General features: G+C 51.0%; 6 protein-coding genes across 6 annotated transcripts; 4 read left to right on the forward strand and 2 right to left on the reverse strand.

The window, feature by feature from the left end:
• Positions 1-133: 133 nt before the first annotated feature.
• N7473_007226 (bifunctional AAA family ATPase chaperone/translocase BCS1) lies at positions 134-1,747 on the forward strand (the record flags this gene model as incomplete). The annotated part of the gene is made up of 2 exons (XM_057153166.1): positions 134-310; positions 383-1,747. The coding sequence occupies 2 exons, from the start codon at positions 134-136 to the stop codon at positions 1,745-1,747; spliced, it is 1,542 nt and encodes a 513-aa protein (XP_057007504.1).
• Positions 1,748-2,183: 436 nt separating this feature from the next.
• N7473_007227 (uncharacterized protein) lies at positions 2,184-4,382 on the forward strand (the record flags this gene model as incomplete). Its single annotated transcript, XM_057153167.1, has 3 exons — positions 2,184-2,200; positions 2,254-3,087; positions 3,143-4,382. 3 exons carry the CDS (start codon positions 2,184-2,186, stop codon positions 4,380-4,382), a joined length of 2,091 nt encoding a protein of 696 aa, XP_057007505.1.
• A 1,056-nt stretch (positions 4,383-5,438) lies between these two features.
• N7473_007228 (uncharacterized protein) lies at positions 5,439-6,786 on the forward strand (the record flags this gene model as incomplete). The annotated part of the gene is made up of 2 exons (XM_057153168.1): positions 5,439-5,745; positions 5,822-6,786. The coding sequence occupies 2 exons, from the start codon at positions 5,439-5,441 to the stop codon at positions 6,784-6,786; spliced, it is 1,272 nt and encodes a 423-aa protein (XP_057007506.1).
• A 1,124-nt stretch (positions 6,787-7,910) lies between these two features.
• N7473_007229 (uncharacterized protein) lies at positions 7,911-8,720 on the forward strand (the record flags this gene model as incomplete). The annotated part of the gene is made up of 3 exons (XM_057153169.1): positions 7,911-7,988; positions 8,037-8,163; positions 8,227-8,720. The coding sequence occupies 3 exons, from the start codon at positions 7,911-7,913 to the stop codon at positions 8,718-8,720; spliced, it is 699 nt and encodes a 232-aa protein (XP_057007507.1).
• A 148-nt stretch (positions 8,721-8,868) lies between these two features.
• N7473_007230 (choline transporter-like family protein) lies at positions 8,869-10,824 on the reverse strand. Its single transcript, XM_057153170.1, has 2 exons — positions 10,450-10,824; positions 8,869-10,379 (listed from the first exon to the last, which is right to left on the reverse strand). The coding sequence occupies exons 1-2, from the start codon at positions 10,753-10,755 to the stop codon at positions 9,033-9,035; spliced, it is 1,653 nt and encodes a 550-aa protein (XP_057007508.1). The 5' UTR covers positions 10,756-10,824; the 3' UTR covers positions 8,869-9,032.
• Positions 10,825-11,441: 617 nt separating this feature from the next.
• N7473_007231 (putative GTPase activating protein (Gyp3)) lies at positions 11,442-13,864 on the reverse strand (the record flags this gene model as incomplete). The annotated part of the gene is made up of 2 exons (XM_057153171.1): positions 11,442-12,638; positions 12,722-13,864. 2 exons carry the CDS (start codon positions 13,862-13,864, stop codon positions 11,442-11,444), a joined length of 2,340 nt encoding a protein of 779 aa, XP_057007509.1.
• Between the last annotated feature and the right edge of the window lie 1,455 nt (positions 13,865-15,319).

The following is a 15,319-nucleotide window of genomic DNA, read 5'->3' on the forward strand; positions in this document are numbered from 1 at the left end:
TCCATGGCTGGCTTGCCGCTGTGCAACCGGGGGGCAACGCTGCTCGGCCCGTTGTAACTCCGATATCTGATGGTGTTCCCTCATCGTCAATGGGACATTTTGACGTCCACAACTTCAACTCAATTCGGCCGGCATGGAGCCAAATGGTGCTTCTAATGTGGCGCCATCAGCTGCTCCGTCTGCGACAGACTTGATTCTGCAGCAGAGGACAGGGACACCTCCGTTAGGACAGGCGACAGTACAGCAGGCGATACAGAAGGGAGATGGCAGCCTGTGGTCGCAAGTCACGAGTAATCCCTTGTTCACGGCTGTATGTGGCTCTTTCTCGATATTTGTTGACGTCGCAATAAAATTTAGAGCTGACCAATCTCTTCTTGTCTAGGGTTTCGGCCTCGGAGCTCTGGGCGCAGGTTTGACATTTGCGCAGAGGGGAGTCCGCCATGGAGCAGCTCTGTTGCGCCGCCGGATGCTGGTGGACGTGGAGATCAGCATCAAGGACGATTCATACCCATGGTTTCTCCACTGGATGACACTATACCAACAATCGCAGCTCAATACCACCCGCGCGGCCGCAAATAGCACCGGCTTCGTCGACCGCCTCCTCCACAAAATGACCCCCGGCATGCGCCACCTCTCCATTCAGACATCGAAGGTGGAACACTCGAATGGAGCTATTCATACGCATTTCTCGCTGGTCCCAGGACCTGGAAAGCATATCCTTCGCTATAAGAACGCGTTTGTCTTCGTGAACCGAGTGCGAGAATCCAAGTCCCGTGACATTCAAACTGGAAAGCCTTGGGAGACCATAACCCTGACTACCCTTTACTCTCAACGACACATCTTCGAGGATCTCTTTAAGGAAGCTCATGCATACGCTGCAAAGTCACACGAGGGGAAGACGACAATCTACAACAGTTGGGGAACAGAATGGAGACCATTTGGCAACCCGCGACGCAAGCGTCCTATCGAATCGGTTGTGCTTGACGAGGGCGTCTCGGAGCGCATTGTGGATGACGTCCAAGATTTCATCTCAAGCTCTGCATGGTACCATGACCGTGGTATCCCCTACCGACGTGGATATCTCTTGTACGGACCCCCAGGTACGGGTAAAAGCTCATTTATTCAGGCGCTCGCGGGTGAGCTGGACTACGACATTGCGATTCTGAACCTGAGTGAGCGTGGCTTGACTGATGACCGGCTCAACCATCTCTTGACCATTGTTCCCAACCGAACTCTGGTTCTGCTAGAGGACGTGGATGCCGCTTTCTCTAATCGCCGAGTTCAAACCGACTCGGACGGTTATCGCGGCGCGAACGTCACGTTCTCGGGCCTGCTGAATGCGCTTGATGGCGTTGCCAGCGCCGAGGAACGCATTATCTTCCTCACCACCAATCACGTCGAGCGCCTGGACGAGGCCCTAGTCCGACCGGGGCGCGTAGACATGACGGTGCGTCTCGGAGAAGTGACGCGCTACCAAGTCGGCCGGCTTTGGGATCGCTTCTATGAAGATATCGATACCGATGGCTCCAACAAAAAGATTTTCCTCGATCGACTTCATCACCTTGGCTTGATTGAGGACGAGCAAGGTCACAAAGCTGACCGATCAAAGAGCACAAGCGCAGCAGCTCTGCAAGGACTGTTTTTGTACAACAAGGGCAATATGGAGGGGGCGATCGCCATGGCAGAGGGACTTACCTATTCTGTGCATGATGATGCTTCAGGGCATGACCAGGGTCGAAACGACTAACTTTGTACCATATGATGTAAATATTGATCCTGCATGATCGAGCCAATGTATAGATATCCTCATCCTCGTTTTTACCGACAGCCTGCAGAGTTTCTTGCACGCAGCCCAGCCCCCCGCGGGGTTGTGCCGCCAAAGCCTGTTGTGTATGCGCTGGATTCTCAGCGCAACAAACCTAACGGTGTGACTTCTGCACAAAGCCAGCCACCAATCTGCGGTCAGAGTGGCTAGAAATCAACGAGTTCGAAGTTCAACACCAATCAGCGGCTCTGTTCGTAGCGCCGTTCTGGACTTGGCATCTTCGTCCCACCACGGCGGTCCAATCACACCCGCTAGCTGCTAAGCGCCTACACCAAAAATAGGGTTGTCACATACAATAATGCCCGCAGATTATCGGCACATCTTACTGCGATTTCGCAAGATTCAGCAGCATCCATCGATGGGCATGGAGTATATGTCAGTCGAAACATCCCTTCCCCTGTTCGCGCTCTTTCGCGTCTCCTGTCAAGCTCGACCGGGACACCAAACGAGCCCATATCCTCTATTGGTGCAGTTGTCATTGAAAGCACCGGCTCATACGACGACGATACGATTGTCACGATGAGTCAATTTCAATTATTTCCTCCGCCTTCACCGGAGACAAAAGCGGCCAAGAATCCGTTTCGCAGAGGCATCAAAAAGACACCAGCTGTGAAGGTTGAGCCTTCCTCTCCGATTTCTCTCCATGAGATCAAAGACTCTACCAAAGCCGAGTCTGTGCTTCTTCAAATCATCGAAGACACTTCTTCATTACCTCCCCCGCCATCTCACGCACAGAATACGCGGTCCAAATCTCCATCCGTGAAGGAATCAACGCCTAGTTCCAAGTCTCCTCGGTCCCCCCGCAGTCAAAGCCGACAAGAAAACAAGTCTCCTGCACGAGTCTTGCAATCGCGCGGGCATGTGAGCAATAGTAGTAGCAGTGATCACACTACCAGCTCAACTGCTTCGCCTCAATCATCCCAGTCATCTGTTTCACCAGTTCCAATGAGATCATTGTTTCCTCGCTTCGATCCAAAAGTCCCTCTGAACAACCAAAATACTCAATTCCAGATGCAGAGTAGTGATCAACCGACAAAGAAGTCACGCAGGCCGCATCTAACTTTAGCTACCTCCTCTTCCGAGATTGATCATGTCCTAGGGCCAAAGACTGTTCCCGCGAGTGTATTGAACTTTCCAAATGGTATTTCGGATTCGGAAGAGATTCGATACTCGACTCCATATGATCTGGAGGTGCTGTGGGAAGCTGCAAATGGTCAGCGGCCTCAAAGTCTCGCTGGGACATTCAACCTGCGCATGTCAAGGTATCTCATAACTTGTTGATATACATTTTGTGATCGTTTGCTAACTCAGATCAAGAACTGGACCAGCGACCTTCACATTTGGCAATTCTCAACAGCCGTTTTACACTCTCCAGACCTTTGAAAATGACGAACTATCGATCTCGCGAGGAGCCCCATCGAAGCCTAACAGCGATGTACCTATCATGACTTTGAGTCTTGAAGACCGTGGACGTCGCGAGCATCCTCATGATGGCCTTGTTGCGCAGCTCTTTTCAAGGCTTGCCGCCATGCTTGCTATCGAGCAAGCAGACGAAATCAGCAAACTTCATCAACTGGCTCCATCTGAGGCAGCGGATGTTGAGAATCAAGCTCTCAGGCGGGCGGCTGCCCAAGAGTCCTGCCGTTTGTCCTGGAACCGCAACTCAAGGCTTTACGAGCTTCGACACCCCTGCCTGACCAGACACCAACCCCCAGCCCTGGTGGGAGCTCAGGGTATCCCTCTCTCTCCTGTGCGATCCAAGTCTTCGGGAATTTTGTACATTACTGTTTCTGCGCCGTCAAGTGATGCGATGCCTCATCAAGCCCCGACAATCCTCGTCACTGGCCCCCCATCTTCGATGGCCCTAGCAGCAGCGCAGCAAGCCGCTAATCCACGCACTTCGGTTCTCCCGGTCGCTGATTCAGACGAGCCGCTGGCATCTCTGGACTTTGCAACTCGGACCCTGACTATCTCACCCGCTGCTGTCATTGCCACTATTCCTTCGTTATATGCCATCGACTCGCTCATCGCAGCTATGCTCGCGGTCGCGGTCTCGGACGAAGCCACGAACCCAATCTTGGCAGACATGGAACTCGCATCACCTAGCTTCACCGAGCCAGGCTCTTTCGGACAGGCTGTTGGTGCGCCGTACCGCGGGCCACTCATCACAACCCAGGCCGAGCGTGAAGACTACGCCCAGAGTCTCCAGCTGGCATCCCAAATCCAAGCTGCGAACGCTAAAGCAGAGGGGTCATCGAAAAGAAAAAGTTTCTTCAAATTCTGGGAGAAATATCCATCCGCCCCGGCAGGTCAGGTGCGGACTACGAAGAAAGGTCAACAAGAGATCGTGGTTGAAGAGTTCGATCTAGAGAAATATGGCCGCTATGGCAAGGGGTCGATGCGAGAAGGCGAGAAGCTTCCTGGCCTTACGCGGACCCTCTTGAAAATATTGTTTTTCGGACTGAACATGTTGGTCAAGGGATTGACCTTGATGGTCAAGATACTAGCATGGTTGCTAGTTCATTCAACGCGCTGCTTGACTAGCGACAAATTCTGAGCTGGTCTCGGAGAGAGTGGTGCTTGGAGTCATGGTTGGATTTTATATTTGCTGTTTTAGAGCGACGGGAGTAACTATCTGGCTTGCTATACCCATTGATTGAATGAGATCTATGTTGTTTTGTGTCTTCAAATACACCACTTCCCTAGAATCAGCTAGTGGCACTTCCATGCCAATGCGACGAGCCCTGAAAAGGAAATTGGCCGAGCGGGTAGAACCGAGTATGACCTTTCAGAGTTGTTTGTGATCGATCCTTATCACGTTCTGTAAGTGTACTTCGTATGTGCATCATGCAAGCAGCCCCGCAGGTCTCGTTTTCGGCATGTCCGTACACGTCGAAAGGGACGGTGAAAGATGGTGACAGCCCAGGCGATAGGGTCTCGTTCCATAGCCTCGTTGACCCGTGGATGGGCCAAAGCGCCCGGAACTCAGCCTCTCCAAGCTGTGATTTCGTGGCGCCTATGGGCCATTTGACCTTTCGATCGATAGCGACTCCGGACCCTTAGTCCCTAAGACTCTTAGCGGAGGCTCTATGTGGGGTCACCAATAGGACCCCTGTTCCTCCGCACTATTCCGTCCTCGCCGTCTCGTCCTCACCGTCTCTCAAGTTCGACGACGCCATTCCTGAACCGATACTCTAGTCGAAAGTGCGCCCAAAAAATGGCAAAGCTGATGGGGCTTGGGAAATTAACATCCTTCCTGATCCCCAGCATTGGGCACACGAATATTTCTCCTGAGACCCATCCAATACGATGCTTAGCCGACCTCGTATTCACAAGGTTGTTTTGGAGACTAAAGCCTTCGGCTCACGCCAAGAGACAATTTCACCACTCACGACAGGCTCTGAAGCGAGCAGGTGGAGAACTTACTAGCCAAAGCCTATCAAACTCGATACGATCGTGCTCCGTATGAAAAAGCAAACTAAAAAACAGTCCGGACGGCGGAAATGAGCAGCTCCTTCGCCCAGACGGGGGACGCTCCAGAGTATATAGGGGACTCTGGTGCCGTGCGCCACGCGCGCACACTCTCGAATTTTCACAGTCTACCACAGTCGTGATGGTTCGAAAACAATCAATAGGGCTGTATGCCCTCTCATTCTTCCCATTGACACGGGCTCTGGGGGTTTCGACGACTTCTTCAACTGCTTCGGCCCATGATCCATTGCGGCTGGATCTCCCTGAAGCGACACCATGGGCCGACTCGGGTGTAAGGGGATTGCACCGACGTGCTAATGGCTATAATGACTCTTATACGGGAACCGTCGTCTCTGCCACTGGAAGTGCTGCTAATCCAGCGACAACTACATACACAGAATGGGCTAGTGCCAGTGTATGTGGTTTCGTGGACGGAATCTTGGACTACTGTATGCGCTCACTCCACTCTTCACTTTTCACTACTCGATAGAGATATACACGAATGTTTGGTTCTGACCCTTTTAGCCTCTGAAATCGCATGCTACGGCTACACACAATGTGTCTTCCATACAGCAGACGTCAACTATCCCGCCATGGTAGGCTGTTGCGACAACGCTTATTCCCAGCAATGCCTGTTCGAGACTACCTGCTACGATGCCGCTCGAATTGCCGCAACTCCTACTCTGACCGAGTCACCTGCAAATGAATTTGCGATCTTCTGCACGAAGTCGACGGCTGCATCTTGCATTCAATGGACCTACCCCGAGCTATCCATCACAGACTTTGGATGCTCGAGTATCCACACCACCCAGACCTTATACTTGACGGCCCACCCATACTCAAACAACGTTCCCGTGAGCAGCAGTCTCAGTTACGTCGGTGGAATTCCCACAGTGGCATCTGTGATCGGATCCCTGGTAAACGATAACTTCATCTCAGACTATTTCCACATGGCTGCCGCTACAGGTTCAGTGAACCGGAACGTGCCATCATCCACGGGCGTAGGTTCATCCACTGCTGCCTCTGGTTCATCAACAGGGTCCGCAGCGGCAACTCCTGCACACCATTCATCCAATACTGCCGCGATCGCCGGAGGTGTGGTCGGTGGAGTCGTGGGCCTGGCCGGCATCGGAGCAGCCATCTTCATGTTCATCTTGATGAAAAAGAAGAAGCAGGCTCAACAGCCTGCGTATGAACCAGCCCCTACAGATGGCAGCGTGCTCTCATCCACACCACCACCTCCTCCCCCGCCCCCTCCCATGAGCGAATCGCTTCCCTCGCCGTCGGAAGTCAGTGGATCCTCGTTCCACAAGTATGCCGCAGTCGACGCATACCAAGCAGACATGAAGTACCAATCTGGTCCTATTCCGCAAGAGATGGATGCGCGAAGCTTTGTTGCCGAACTTCCTGCGCCGGCCCACGATACCCGACCTCTTTCTTATGTGGAAACGCCGATATCTTATACGTCCGGGCATAGGTACGGCAGTTAGGTGTTGAGATATGGATTGGATTTTTGGACTTTCATATATAATACCCTGCCACATTTTATTCAGCCCTTCCTTCTTTGTAATTAGGTTTGTCTTATTCAAGGCGGCATAGGCTCTCGGTTCATCTGGATATCAGTAGCTGGGGCTTTTCAAGTGTTAATAAAATCAATCAAAACAAGTAATGTGCATCAGCTCAGATTCCCTTTACGTACATTCAAAGATTGTGTAGGCTTGGACTTGGAAGTAAAAAAATGTGATTGGACTACTTGTTGGAAGTTGGTGATGACCTGTGCTTGATGATCAGATCTGCTTCTTTAGCGTAAAACAGATGCCACAGAATTAAATCAAGAAAGAGAAGTAGAGAGCCATTTGCTAAAGGTGTATGTTGGAATATATGCGAAGGAAGCGCGCGCCGCAGATACTGCCTATCAATGTTAGGGCTAAACAAGAATTGATTCGAGGCCAATTCAACGTGGTAGCTTTGTTATCGAGTCATCCCCATGATGTAGCAGCTTTGAAGGACAGAGAAATGCTGGACTCTAATTTTGTAATTGAATCACTACTGTGGTGGTAAGTCCTAAAGTAGGACAAAATCAATGAGAGGCGAGTTGACATGGACATTCCTCGGAGAAAAGGGTATCCAGGGATATTGCCAGGCACAACGAGTCAACGACAGGGGACATGGTACCTGGCACATTCTTTCGTCATTCCATAGTGATCAACACGGGCAGTGCGTAGGATCTGTTATGTGCAATTTTGTGCTGGAGTAACTGTACAATGCTTATCCCAGGATAAAGGCCTGACCCAGATACCAGTCAAAGCTTGTCCATACGAGTCAATCGCCATCCCCTTGGCTACTGGAACATCTCCAGAATGCTTCTCACGTCATAATTGAGTGCTCAATTGGTCAATGGTATCAAGGGATGTTGAAGGGCCAATTATGTGTCCTGTTTGTTATGATTGTGTTTCTTTACTTAAGTCAACACCGACGCCCATGGCCGCCACGGTGGGAGATTTCTTACAATCCCCCTTTTCAATTGCTTCTATACTTGACCTAAGTGGCCAGTAAGCCTTCCAGTTGTTTCAACTTTATTTTATTTTCTCAGAGAAAACAAAAAGCAATCAAAATGCGTTCCTTTATCGCCTCTCTCATCCTGGCCGGTGCTGCCGTTACCAGAGCGCAGGGCACCATTGACAGCTGTCTTGTAAGTAACCTGATTCACCTTCGCAAATCATTTTCTAACCCAAGTCAGACCGCGCTTGCGAGCGTCGATACCTCCAGTTTCTCCGACTGCACTGACCTGAGCGACACCGACTGCCTCTGCGCAAACAAGGATGCTCTCCCCGCGGTACCCGACGCCTGCAAGACCGCCGGCATTGGTACGTCCATTAATTCCCTGATACAATTCAATTCAAACAATCTAAAAACTAACAAACCACCAGATCTGACATCCCTCATCTCCGCCGCCTGCGCCAATACCAGCAAAGGCTCCGCCGCCGCCCCAGCCCGCCACGCCAGCAAGCCCATGGAGCTCGCCAACGACAAGCGCGCCTACCGTCCCTCATCAGACGATATGGACATGTCCGCTCCCCGTGTCGTCTATGTCACCGAGACTCGCACCGAATGCAGCTGCAAGAGCACTCCCGCTCTCAACCCCATGCACATTTCCCAGATCCCCGTCGATGTGCCTATGAGCAGCAGCATGGGCGCTATGATGGCTGCTTCCACTCCTGCTTCTTCTAACGGTGCTATGATGGCTGCTTCTTCTTCTGTTATCTTTGGTTCGCAGATGTCGGCTGCTACCCCTACTCCTAGCGGTGCTAGTGCCAATCGCTTCCATACTTTCCAGGGTGCGGCTCCCAAGACTAGTGCCGTTCAGGGTGGTATTGCTGCGCTGGGTGTTGCTGCTGTTATGGGGTTGATGATTGCTCTGTAGGGGTATACTTGGTCGGATTCTGTGGGGAGCTTTGCTGTCGAGATAATCATTGTCGATGTCGTTTTTTCTTTCTTTTTGTGGAGTTGATACGTGTGTCCTTTAAATTGCTTTTGTACACCATTTTATGTTAACAGTTAGGATCGAGATTGTAATGATCAATGAATATGAGTACCATTCTTTCATTAAGTATTATCATTATCCTATCCAGCCGTCAAATATCTACTTCGTAGCTGACGAAGTCCTTTCAATAGGTTTACAATGTAGGAAACCAGAAACCGGGGTAAAGCAATTTGCGTCAATTTTGCAACGACTTCAAGCATGAATGGCCTGCTGCACGCGAGGATACAGCTGTACCAGCTTGTAATAGATATCCGGGTGATCATTAATCATAACCTGAGGATCCCAACCCATAGCAACGAAGATAGTTTCAACTCCACTACCAATAGGAGTCATAAAGACCTGGCACACCTGCAAGCCGATCAAAAACGCGAAGGCCATGATGACAGCAGTAAAGTCACCACCATCGTTGTACGCGGGCTTGGTGAACTGCAGGTAGAGATAGGCCAGCAAAGCGCAGACGTAAGCGACGAACGTCGAACCCATAGTCAACACAGGACCCATCAAGCAGTCTTGCACCAGGGCATCGATTCCACGATCACGCATCATCTTCCAGGTATCTTTTGCTGCTGGGATATACGCCTTGCCGTATAGAGCAATGTGACAGAACGCATAGCGATTGAACAGAGTGACGAGCCAGTCCAGTAGCGAAATGAAACATCCCAAGATCCAGATGAAAATACTGCCGACAATATTACCCTGGGCCGCTTCTTGTCGTTGCGCGACCGAGCATGCCTGGCGAAGCATGTTGATAAAGGCAATGATCAAACTACCGAAACTGATACTGCCAAAGGAGTAGGTCGTTGCTCGACGGAATGCACCACGAGTCGAGCCCTTGGGCATGCCACCCGCAGACTTACTCCAGAAGTACCACGAACCGTAAACGCCGGCAATGGTTGTATGCACAGTGTTCTTGATCCACTCACTGAACCAGTACATAGCAAACGTCACATATACTGTCAACCCAATTACCTTGGCGGTGCTGCAACCACCATTCGCGCAGGAGGGATTGGTACCAGTGGAGTCGGGCTCGTATGCGACATAGATCGAAACCAAAGTCACTGAAAACCAGGCAGCAAATGCGACAGTCACGATACCTCCCAGAGCGCTGACGAGGAAAACATGGCCATAGTTGCGTGCAACATCCATAGTCGTCTGTAGCATGAAAGCCGTGAATGGGATACGCGGAATCCAGCTAATAAAGCAAATGATCGCGAAGACACCGAAGAGTAGGAAAACGATTCCACCTCCGTATTGCTTTTTCGCAATGTAGTAGATTCCGGTGGCGAGAGCGAAAACGATATTCAGAATGCCGGTTGCCCAGATGAAAGTCTTGGTGAAATATCGAGCGCTCATGAAATATGCCCACGAGAAGACGAGAGCGACACATAAGACGAAGATAAACAGCACCAGAGTATTCGTGTTAAGTGAGAAATCATTTGAGGAGTCGTAGATGCCACCTCCACTGAATCCTTTGTTCGTGGCATACTTGTGGATGGTCACACCGGACACAGCGACGTAGCCCAGGAAAACAGCAATCAACTGTGATGGGGGTCAGTATTTTTACATCGCAATGTTACATTACTATCAGGGCAAAGCTCTTCAAACTCACCAGAAGACCCGCCCAGATATCATTGTACTTGGGCTTCTCGATCTTGAAAGCTTCATCGAAGGTACTGTAGGGGGGCGGGTTATCGGGGTATGGAGGCAGCTGGGGCTTCTGCTCAGGACCAGGCTGCTGATAGTTTGCTGGTTGTTGTGGTTGGTAATTGACCGGTGGCTGGTAGTTGCCATTACCGCGCTGATCATATCCATTTGTGTAGTTCCCATTATTTTTGTTCTCGTAAGGAGCTTGTTGTTGACCCTGGGCATCGAAGCCCTGGCCCTGGTCGTAATAACTAGCAGCTTGTCCACTCATAGCTGCAGACCACGACGATCGCGACGTCGAAGTTCAAACAAGTGAGTAGCAACTGTCAGAAGAAATAGGGGACAGGTTCAACAAAAGAAAAAAAGGTGGGCATGCAAGGAGCTTTATCTTCCGCATTTGAATCCATGACGACATGCAAGTGCAACCGATAGTTGGCCGCAGAGGAACCACGATCGGCCCAATGATCAGCCCTGTAGGGTTCAGGACCCAATAGTTCGTACCAAGACTCAGCTAACCGCGAATCCCAGTTTTCAGTCTTTCAATTTTGCCAAGTAGTTAAGCAGGTTGCCTGCTGGGCAGATTCTTGGCAGTGGATTTTCATGCACTATGTATGTACAGATGATGCAAGATTGCTAAAGGAGAAAGAGAAAAAGAAAGAAGAAGGGGAGGAAACATGAACAAACAAGATGCAGATAGGATATCTAATATGTGCCATATGCGAGACGTGCGTTGCCTTTCCCCCCGACCTTCGAGACGCCTATAAAATGCAAGGGCTTTCCCCCGCCAAATGTGCTGCGAGGTGCCCAACATGCCTTGTTGATTTGACAAGGTCAATTACAATTAAGAAAACAGTGGATTAGCGCCTGGAGTCTTTTTTCCGACTCTCATTGCCCGGTCGCTTCAGCCCAGTGAATGCGAGCGTATCTGCAGGGATGACCCCCGAGAAGTAAAATAAATTAACGGCCCGGTTCCCTGTGGAAGGCATGTTGCTTGAGATTACGCCAGGAGTTCACAACCCGTTGTTCGATATCGGCCCCTCCATTTCGTGAACCAGGGAAATTGTCAGTCGCAGACTGGATCTGGCCCTTGCTGAAGGCGACCGAGCGCCGCAGTTTCTCCTGTCGAACAGCAACTCGTCGTGCAGCTCGCAATTCTTCGATACGGCCTTGACCAACACGATGCCGTCGCACAAAACAGTCCTCGAGGAGTGTGTTGACATCCAACAATCTCTTGGGAACCGTCTGTACTACCTGGAAGACTTCCATGGGATCCGAAACTGCGAGAATGTCTCTTTCGCAAGCCTTGAAAATTGCAAGTGAAACACGGAAGAACGTCTTGGAACCTTCGTAAAAGAAAATGTCCCAGACTCGCAGTGTTGTTTCAAGAGGCAGTGTTCCAATGAAAATGGACATAAGCCAATTGGTCAATCCCAGAGTGATGTCAGGAAGTCGCGAGTTCACAGTGAGAGCAGGCGGTTTACCGCGAATGGAGGATCCATCCATGCTAGCAATCTTGGAATAGATGCTCGGCATGGAATCTCGTAGCAGAACCATGAGGATCCAAAGATCGATATTTGCACCTTCCAGGCTGACCTCATGGGTACCTGGCAGGTACACGGAGGTGATGATGTGCAACATCCAAAACGCCTTCTCCTCCGGAAGAAATAGAAGGAGCATGCCGGTGATGAAGTTCAGCGACTGTGTGTAGCCAACTTTGGGATTATGCAGTGCAAAAGCATACAGTACCTGGCGCAATGATTGAATCATCTGGGTCTCAGTCGTGATATTCGAGTTCTGAGGTCCACCATCCACAGACTCCGGCTTGAAATGGAGATTATCTGGGAAGGTGCGATGTAGATCACGTTCAATGTGTTCCTTGTCATCATTGCTGGGAGAAGCCATCACCTTCTCCACGAGTCGATCGTAGTGACCAGGGTTGCGGTTCAGGAGCTCGTACCCGCCGGCATACCAAAACCAAGCAGCGCCCCGAAATTCAGAGGGGATGCCCTTGCGTACAAAACGTTTCACCTTGTTGGACTGTGCTGGAAACACAGTAGGATCGGCGGTTTGGAGACCATGCTCCTTGAGCAATTCCTGCCACTTACTCCGACGATGCGCAGCATAGCCAGAATAAGATCCCTTCCAAGCTTCGTACTGGTCCAAAGTCACATATTGCGTTGCTTTGCGAAATCCATAGTCATCACGTGTGGCATTCGCGGAGTTCAGAGGGGGGGGACGGGCCCGGGTATTATTATCTTTGACGGCTGTCGTTGGTGGGAGGAGGGTGATTTAGGGGATGCTTTTTCGGGGAGATTGGGTTCTTGGGGCGCAGGTTCAGAGGTGATAACAGGTGGTGGGGGTGGTGGAGGAGTTTGTGGTGGAGAAGCAATCTCCATTATAGGCTCCGGTATAGGAAGTTGTGATAATTCAGGTTCAAAGTATGCTGTCTCTGGCAAATCGGACTGCGAAGGTGGTCGGATGGGAGGTACACTTTCAAGTGACGTCGTCCTCGGTGGGAACATAACTGCCCCCTCCAGGTAGGCATCTCTCGAAGGAGGAGGTGTGATTGAGGGTGCCTTGCTCTCGGCTCGCGACGTGGGCGATGAGGGTTCCTCAGCCACGTCGCTGAAGCCATCGAGATACATGGAGATCGCATCTTCCACACTCATGCCATCATCCATCCCATAAGGACCGTCGGGGGTATCTGGCGAGAGATCGGTAATTGAGCTGCTCTTGGTCAGGACGCTGCTGCGTTCGGTACCGGAGTGTTGTTCAATGCTGGAGCGCGAGGTCATAGCAGAATTGAAGCTCGTCCGGAGGGTTTTATCATCAGCAGGTCCCTTCGACGGGAACCGAGGCAATGGCAGGCCATGGCCAACGCTGTCCTGGGAGCGATCGGGGGAGACTTGCGGCCGCGGTCGTCTGTTGGGTAGCCGGGAGGTCGACATGGAAATGCGGAGACCACCTCTGGCCGGCGGCCCTTTGCGGTGATTTTGTCGGTCGAAATCGTTGTCGTGAGTATACCACATTGGGGGCGTTCGATCAGGAGGTGGTGTGAACAGGGGAGTGTGAGTCGAACTCTGTTTCGTTCTCCATTCGTCTCTACCTTGCGGTGAACCCGCTCGGAGTGATTCAGGGAGCCACGGTCGGTCATCTGTTGCAGTCTGTGGTGCTGGAGGCAGAGGTGAGTGCGAACGCGGGAGATGCGGAGAGCGGGGAGATCGCGGCGACGATCTCGGAGTCGATTGTTTGGTTCGCGGCGCGCGTGGATCAATCTTCAAAGGGTCCAGCCGCGGTGGATGCGGAATCTTTCGACGACCACGCAGGTCCGATTCAGCCGAGGGAGGAGCATATCGAGGGCTTCCATTTTCTGTGACCATGGCCACGAGCTAGCACCCAGATCCCGCTGGACATTGGTTTTCGTGACTGGCAAGGAATAATCAACGTGGAGGTTGCCGAGGAGGTGTTCAAGGCGTATAAAGTTTGAAAATGAGTGTAAAGAGGAGAAAAGAAGCAATTGACACGGTCGGTGTACGCTGTACACTGTAACCCGTATACGCGAAGTCGGCGTTGAGAAAGCACGGGCGAAGTTGAAGAAAATCGAAAAGGGTTGAGCGGGTAGCTCGTTGGACGCTGGGTATGTTCCAGCAAAGCAGGAATTGGCAATTGAAAAGCCACGGAAAAGACAGAAGAGCAGAAGAAATAAAAGACCTGACCCCGACGACACAGCCTGCCAGAGGAGTGGAATGAAAGGGCGACAGGAATCTGGAATGAAGAAACCGGAAAAGAAGTGGAAGTCGCCGAGACAAAAATCAACAGACCCCAATTGAGGCTAGCGTCACATGACGTAAAGAGCGACGGCGGTTTCAGGATTCGCTTCGGATCGAGATTAATCACTTTTTGCTTCCGTGATTCGTATAATTATTATTGGGATCAAGATTTTGGAGGATGTTTGATTTGTAGACGCCAGAAGCCACACTTCAACCAAATTAAATATGACGCCTCGCGCGTCTGGACGGCACATCATCACATAACAATACGACGTCTTGGCTACATATTGTGTCTCCGTGGCTACAACCAGTGCAGCATGCATAGTACCTAGTAGTACGAACGATACTGTAGCTTCCCCATGCTTCATTGCTTTTACCATAATAACTTTCAATCTTATTGTCTGATGGCCCGGGTATCTCCCGGGAAGAAGCCGACCAGGGGGTACGCTGTCGATCAGGGTCATCCGCTTGTAGCAGCTAGAATAATATTGTCTGCCCCTAACCCCCTACCAACAAACGACAGGGACCTTGTACAATGCATGAATTGCAATCTAACAAAGGGATCTCATGACCTCGTCTTCCAAATCAAACAACAAATTTACCTGTCCAATTCCTAATTCCAGGGCCTAAGCCATCCCCTAACCGAGGAACAAGTATCGGAGCTTCGGCTGGGGCTTCACCTCCAACGCCGGATTCCTTCTGGAAAGGTAGAAGTCGAGTTAAATGACCATCAGTCAGCTTAGACACGGCACGCTTAGATGAACAAATTGACAGGTTTATCAAAGGTTTCGCAAGCATGGTATGTGTTCGAATTGACAGAATCCTGTACGCTCGAACTATATATCTGGAACGAACAACAGTTGAGAAACCTGCAAGCCCTGAACCAATCCATCCCGTTTGCGAGCCAAACCGTCCCTGATAGGCTGGGCAAATTAGACCCTGGTTCCGATCCACTTCGGCGGCTCGCCCCTACCCGACAGATTGCAAGTGCGATGCAAGCGTGACGCCGGGCTTTTCTACACAAACCCCTTTCCCGAGTTAACGAGATGCTACAGAACCTATCAC

The sequence above is a fragment of the Penicillium subrubescens genome (genome assembly GCF_028828155.1).
Source record: "Penicillium subrubescens strain IBT 31985 chromosome Unknown utg000005l_segment0_segment0, whole genome shotgun sequence".
NCBI lineage: Eukaryota > Fungi > Ascomycota > Eurotiomycetes > Eurotiales > Aspergillaceae > Penicillium > Penicillium subrubescens.